Here is a 7726-nt window from a genome sequence, read left to right on the forward strand (position 1 = left end):
GAGGTGTCCACGGACCGTCAGATTTAGAATACCAATTGTGCAACCCATATCTTGATGAGACAGTTGTTTCCAATATAAATGAATGATTTTGTTTACGTAGATGAATTATACCTTCCGCCCATGAGGAAGATTGACAGTCTGCTGAATGAACAGAAGAAACGGTTGTTGAGGAGAGTGACTATGAGTGCTCAGCACCAGGTAATTCATTTGATCACAGGCATCAGGAGGCGGGGAAGGAAAAGTTACACGTTTTTTTTCTTTTTGATTTTGTGTGTCTCGCGATCACTAGGAGGCTCTTCATATATTCCCTAAAATGACAGCAGACCCGCTGGAATCCGGAACAGTCAAAGTTCGACTTTGTGGGGAGGGTTACAACCGCAAAACTCTCAACCATGGCAAGAGAAGCATTCCTAAGCACCAAGTAAGTGCCACTGCTGCCATGACAACATCAGCTTTCTTTTAGATGTTTCCGGAAGGCTTGTGGTTGAAGCAACTTTTTAAATGATGCTTTGATCGCTGGAAATGTAAAATAAAAACACACAAATAAAACCACAATGTTCTCTTCATAGCAATAGTACACCAGCGTCATCTCAAGGCAACCATATGAACTGCATTCATGCTATCAACTGAATTCAATTATATTCAATTAATATGATAAATTTAAAGCGTTTAGGAGTGTTCTTTTGCGCTATATATTATAGTGCATTATAAAACGCATTACTGCCATTTGCACAGAGTAAATTATTGCTAGTTTTTTGTATAATGTCTTACACCTTATTAAAGCAAAAAAGTAACGCATTACATTAATTACATTACTTTTGTAATCCCTTTTTCTAATACTGCTTATTTGCTTGTGCAAAACCACAAACTTGTGCTAATATTATGCAGTATTTTATATTTTAGATCAGCAGAATGCATGCTGGACATTCTCGAGTGATTCAAAACAAATTTAATAGTGGCAGCATGGTGTAGTGGTTGTTGGTTCACAGATTGAGTCACTGTCCATAATTAAAGTCACAAAGCATAAATGGCAATATTTTGATTTCTTTTTGCACATTGAGGATAACGTTTTGATTTTACTTAATGTTTTACCTTCAAGCATATGAAAAAGGTTTTGCTGACCAAATAAAAAGTTTGAGCAGTTGGGACCAGTTGAAAACCACTGTTCCATTAGGGGATCATTCTCATAAGTTTGCTATGTTTACAAAAAGTAGAAGTGGTGCTTGGATTATGAAGGAAATTTACAAAACTTTGTACAATAACAAAGTACTGTGGTATACTTAACTATCTGTCTGAAAAAAACTTCTCAGTATCAAAATATGAAACAAGTACATGACTACGTGACTACAGTATTACTTTTATGTTACTGCACAGTGCTTATTGCATGCTCTTTGTACAGTATGTCAGTAAGCAAGCAATATTATGCTAATCTCATCCATTGTTACTATATGATCTTATGATGGCAATGACTGGGATCAAAAGCAGTGTTGTTGATGTTGGAATGTAAATATATTGTTATTCAGTTCTTTAAAAAATGAGTTATTCTATTAAAGCATTCCATGTTACCTCATAAGCAGTGTTAGGAGTAATGCATTAAGTAATGTAATTACTGTAATGCAGGGGTGTCAAACTCATTTTTATTGTGGGCCACACTGTGGTTACAGTTTCTGTCAGAGGGCTGGTCTGACTGTTCAAAAGAGAGAAAGGGAATAAAAAAAAAGTAAATAAAAAATGCTTGCCCCCCTCAAAAAAAAAGGAAAAAAGATGTGGTGGGCCTTGAGTTTGACACCTGTGCTGTAATGCATTATTTTTTGCTGTAACACTGTAGTGTTACAGGCATTGCACGGAAAAAAATAGTAATCTTTTACTCAGTACAAAGGACAATAATGCGCGGTACGATGCATTATAATATACCTGTATACACCACGACACTTTAAACTGATGATATTAATTGAAGCAATTGATAACATGAATGCAGTTTATTTAGTTGTCTAGAGATGACGCTGGTGTATTGTTGCTATGCAGAGAACTTTGATTAGATCGTTTTTTGTACGTTTTTATTTTACATTTACAGCGGAAGGGCATTCCACTGGATGTGTAATGACATTTAGAATGGCAAATCCATATTTCCAGGTATGTTGGTGAGAGTAATGTCAAAGTAATGCAATAGTAGTGTATACTAAAATTACAGTATTTTTAATGTAAGGTATTTCATTACAAATACAGCAATATTATAATGTTACTAATTACTTTGGAATGACAGCAATAAGTAATAAATAATGCATTAGAGTTTGAAGTATCTTGACCAACACTGCTCATAACAGCCATACAAATCTATCAATTTTAGAACCGTCTTGGCTCTCCACTGACCTCTAATGGATAGTTTTTTTTTTACATGATGTTTTTCATAGTTAAAAAAATATATATATTTATATACATATTCAAACATTCTGGCAAACAATGGTGCTGTTAAAAATATCAAAATATAATATAATATAATAAATATATCAATGATTTTTTACTTGGTGAAAAAACAAGTATATTAAGACAAACTCCTTTCTTTCAAATTCATTTTCAGGATCTGAAGCTCTCCATTGAAATGTGCCGCATCTACAGTCTGTATCATTCCCTCCATCACTATAAGTACCACACCTTCCTACATTGCAAGAAGGAGGTAAGGCAGCCGTTGTGTGTCGAAATAATTTCACCGTTTTGTTTATTCCTATCCATTTTCAGATTCTCTTCTTCATAAGTTGAAATTGAAATGGATGCCTGTAAATTATAGCAAATTGAATGTTGCCAAATTGAAATCCCTCCTTTTGAGAAAACCACATTAGAGGTTTTTGGCACGATTATCTTTCAAATGTCCATAGCAACCAGTATTTTAAGAAGGAGATATTGACGTGAAACTCACACAAAGTGTTAAATGAACACTGGAGAGTAATTTCCAAAACCAGTTGTGGACATCATCTGAGATTTGAACACTCTAAAATCTGAGGATGTTTAACATTTCAACAGATAAAGTGAGCAAAAATGGTCATTTGTCCCCCAAAAGAACTCTTCCATTAAATTTACAATGAATTCCAGGGGCATCATCTGCCAAAGTTTGCATGTTTTAATGTTGCTACGTGTGTGTGTCAAATGATCGCAATGGGCAATTTGATTTCAGATTTTTTTGGTCAATTCAAACAGGGGTTCTCAAACTTTTTGTAATCGGAAATCTTTTAGAAAGCACCCCACCCATTGCAAATAAATGTTTGCAGAAACAAAAAACAAAAAAATAATTCAAGCCAAACAAACAAGCATATTTGTTACTTTGTAGCTAAACTGAAGTTTAGAAAATATAAATTGAAAAGTGCACGCCTCCTTATTAGTGTGTTATTTTCCCCAAACAACATTATAAAATACCGCTTTGGCTTCATTGGCTCGTTAGCAAGCAGTTGTAGACACAAAACACATTTTGACAAATTTCAAAATGATTACATTATTTTTAAATATATAAAACTGGTTGAATTGATTGCTTTATTGAAGTCATGAATACTTTCACAATTTAATATAAAAATATAATTTAAAAAATATGTAAAATAAAATGAAATGAACACAAAAAATTATAAATATGTTAATTTTATGTCCTTTTTAGATGTTACTATGGCTTCTATTTATTCTACATTAGGTAGACAAAGAGCGAACAGCAAATGAGTGTAACGCTTTCTCTCTTCGTACACCTCTCACTCATTTATATTGTAAAGAAATAAAGAATTATATTGTAAAGAAAACACACCAAACATAACTCATAGTCTCATATGAAAAGAGGATATACGAAATCAATCATAAAGCTGAATTAAATGAAAATGAGATTTCTTTCAATACAAAACACTAACTTGATGCAAATTAGTATCAATACAAAACATATGCATATGAGAACATTTACCAAAAGGAAATACGGAGCACAAACGAAAATGTTAACAAGTGAAACACATATAAGGCAATGCTGAAGATAAAAACTAACATTAGCAAGCATGTGATCGACAGTCACAGGTTGGACCAACAAAATAAATGACAACATTCCAACAACAACAAAAAAACACACACAGAACTCAAAGACACTCTTGGGCAGATCTCACAAACAGAAGAGCAATGCGTGCTCCATACTTTCCTTTCCCACTACAAATTGCACTATCAACAGCAGCTAGAGACGGCGCCAAAAAAAAACAAAGACTACGCCAAACCAGGCCCAAATTTGTAACTGTTAAAAGATAAACTAAATCAGTTCCAAAACACCCAAATTATATCACCGACCCCCTGCAGTCAGGCCACGGACTTCAGTTGGTCCACGGACCCAACTTTGAAAACCACTGAATCAAAACATGAAAACAGAAACAGAAAAACTGTCACTTTTACTGTGGATTTTATGTCTGAAATGCAATTGGCTGCATAAAGAAAATTTGATGACATTTTAATGATTCAACAGTTTTGTTTAGATTTTTATTTCCACAACTTAATAACAAATTAACAATGAGGACTTACAAAAATGTGTGCTGCTTGTGTTATTGAGATTTTAGAATGACAACTGTGATAATCTTTTCATTTTAAGGATTCATTTACATTTTGTCTCAAATAAACGAGCATAAAAGTGGACATTTTTGGTGGTAGCTTCTATCGTGTCACAGACTTATTGGTCACGTATTGTGTCATCAAAATTTTACCCTTTTCATTGTTAAAAATCCGACTGACTGTGAGAGGACTTATATTTTAACCAAAAGAACACTGTCATGGCAAAACTTGCTTTTAACACATCTTTTAAACCATTAAATTCAAAATAGACTCATCGACCCGGGAACTGACGATGAATTCAATTTGGATTATTCGTCAATGTTTGGATGACATGGTGATCTAATTTGCGTTTACACTTATGTTGCATATTACACGTACTGATATACAGTGATCCCTCCTACTTCGCGGTTAATGGGGGCTGTCAACCCCCCTCGAAGTCTGAAACCCAGGAAGTAGGGTATTAGTTCCTAGATTTCTATGTACGCCTCAATATAGCCGCGGTAACCATAAACAATCCTTTTTTTTGTATTTTCTGTATTTTTTGCCTATTTTATTTCCTTTCTCCCATTATTTAACATTACTTTATCCTTATTAACATTATTGTATATTCATTAAATAACTAATAGTACTTATTTTGTTGAGAATTTGTTCTCAGGACTGGTTATCTGCACCAAGACTCCGGTGAAAGAGGACGCAAGTCATCACGTTGAACTTCACGTTTATTTTGGCTCATGTATGGTGTATCATGTAGTATCTGTTGAATAATAAACCAACAACAATCTTAAAGTCAGTCAACTAACATATAAACACATAATCTATGAATTTACTGTATTTTTAGCCGACATTAACGGGTTAGCAACAACTACTAACTATAAAGTGCAACCTCTACACAAACGAACACATAAACAGAATAAACACTCATCGCTTACTTAACATAGGCAGTAGCGTACGTATCAACATAAATGATACTAAACTATAAATATGAGCTTACGTTGTCATTCACTACGTCATCATAACGAGCCGAATGACTCACAGAAAACGTAAAACAGGAAACGGAAATGCAACGCGGCCCGACAAATTAAAAGCATGCATTTCAAAATAAGATAAAAACACGTCACGAACTCTAACGCTTGAAGAATTCTTAATATAGTTATTAACTAATATTACTTCGTTATTTGATTAATACAGTACTGTATAATGTACTTTTTTGCTTTTTTTCAATTTTTGTACATTTTTGCACATTTTTTAAATGATTTTTTATTTTGAAATATTTTTTATTTTTCCCGGAAAAAAAAACGCGAAGTACTGAGACCGCGATATCTGAGACCGCGAAGTAGGAGGGATCACTGTATATATTTCCACACGGCTCTAGTTGTCTGATAAGGGACTCTGGCTAATTGTTTCGACAGTTTCACAGGGACAAGCTAGCTAGCCGTAGTAATACTTCACATTCTCTGCTAATCTCTACTACAGTGGTTAGCATTTCCGCCTCACAGTTCCGGGACCTGAATTCATATCCAGCTGACTCATGCCTTCCTGTATGGAGTTTGCATATTCTCCCTAGGCCCGCGCAGCTTTACTCTGGGCACTCCGGCTTCCTTCCACATTCTAAATACATGCATGGCAGGTGTATTGGACATACTAAATTGTCCCTTAGGGGTGATTGGGTGCATGAATGGTTGTTTGTCTCTGTGTGCCCTACAGTTGGCTGGCAACTGTTTCAGGATTTCCCCAGTCTAATGTCCATAGATGTTTCTTCATGAGGAAAGAAGTAGAAGTGTCTTTTTTCAAAATTAAAAAAAAAGGATGGATGGATGCCAACCGCAGTACCTTTAAACTAACAAGTCTGCATTGTGCGCAGACGGACAGCATCGAGCAGGCAGCAGATGACCCGGGCCAGGAGGAGGTGGTACAGCAGTGCATGGCCAACCAGAGCTGGCTGGAGAGCCTATTCGATTCCTTCATGGAGCTGCTCGGCCTCAGTGGCAAAGTTTGAATACGGACGTCCATATGGAACTTATGTACCAAATCTCACTACGGACAGAGGAAGGCATTGTTGATTTATTTGAGGAATATGTTTATCTCAAGAAACATTACAACTTGTGAACTCTGAAGTGAATGTGAAGGATTTTAAGGGCGCAAAGATCAGTTGGTCAGCACCCCCACAGAAATTCATGAAGGCTGACTCAGTATCACACACGCATACTTTACAAGTAGTTGGTATTGATAAACCATGGTTTCTATAATTTATAATGATGAAATTTTTAAAAAATGATCATCCTAAAGGGGTTGATGGTTGTAAATAATTTTTGGAATATGTTTCAAAGGCGTATACAAAAAATGGCCCACCTGTAGTGTTTGCTTCGTTCCGACCTACGCAGGTAAAACTCGGTTTAAAGCGACTATGTAATAGTCTTCTTGTTTCTACCTGCCTCAGTCTGAAACCGGTTGAGATTCAGGGGTAATGTATTTCATTTAAGATGTGTTATTTTTGTGATTGTTCTTTAAAAGACAACCACAGAGCATTTTATTCCTGTAAAATAAAGAATAAAAAATAAATAAATCAAAAATAAACTTTCATCAAGGAAGTGTGACATGAAATGCTCCAAACGCCTAAATGTCTGTGTTTCATGTGTGTCCTTTTTATCTGTCTGTTGCTGATTGATATTTGCCAATTATTTTGAACCTCTCGGAGGATATTCTTGCAGAGCATATTGTTATGTGTATATAGTGTACAGCTTCTTCATTCTCCTCTTCCAACTTCTTCTGTACATTAAATTCCTGTATTTGACAAAAGTAAATTAAAAAGTTCAAATGACACGTGCTTATGCTTGAATTTCTCTGTGGCTCACTATGTCATTTTGCATAAAAGTCATTACCAGTTTTTTGATTGACTTGTATGCAAAAACATTAGATATGCCGCTGATGGTGATGAGCTCAACTCACATCACGAGTGGCGGTTTGGTGGGTAGTAAACAATTCTTCAAAAAGTTAACTTCCAACAGTTTATTGGCACTCCTGAATGACGTTCAGTGTCACAAAAATGTACTGTATGTGCATATCCGAAGTTATAGTGTACTGCGCTCAAGTGGTCAAGGTGTGTTATTAGTGGACTGAACTAAAAGAAACACCAACATTTGGACGTACCCTTAATTTTGGGGACGAATTCCTG

At 35.3% G+C, this 7726-nt stretch overlaps 1 protein-coding gene across 1 annotated transcript in view; it reads left to right on the forward strand.

Annotated features, from left to right (window-relative positions):
• Positions 1 to 7372, forward strand: part of prr12b (proline rich 12b) — a 40875-nt gene extending 33503 nt beyond the window's left edge. Inside the window, exons 13-16 of the mRNA XM_088437432.1 lie at positions 101 to 198; positions 290 to 421; positions 2579 to 2674; positions 6416 to 7372. Of these exons, the coding sequence (XP_088293558.1) occupies positions 101 to 198; positions 290 to 421; positions 2579 to 2674; positions 6416 to 6550 (461 nt within the window). The 3' untranslated portion in view covers positions 6551 to 7372. The remainder of the gene's footprint in view (positions 1 to 100; positions 199 to 289; positions 422 to 2578; positions 2675 to 6415) is intronic.
• The last annotated feature ends 354 nt before the right edge of the window (positions 7373 to 7726 follow it).

Source organism: Hippichthys cyanospilos, chromosome 16 (genome assembly GCF_059441005.1).
Source record: "Hippichthys cyanospilos isolate Australia breed blue-spotted pipefish chromosome 16, RoL_Hcya_1.0, whole genome shotgun sequence".
In the NCBI taxonomy this organism is placed as follows: domain Eukaryota; kingdom Metazoa; phylum Chordata; class Actinopteri; order Syngnathiformes; family Syngnathidae; genus Hippichthys; species Hippichthys cyanospilos.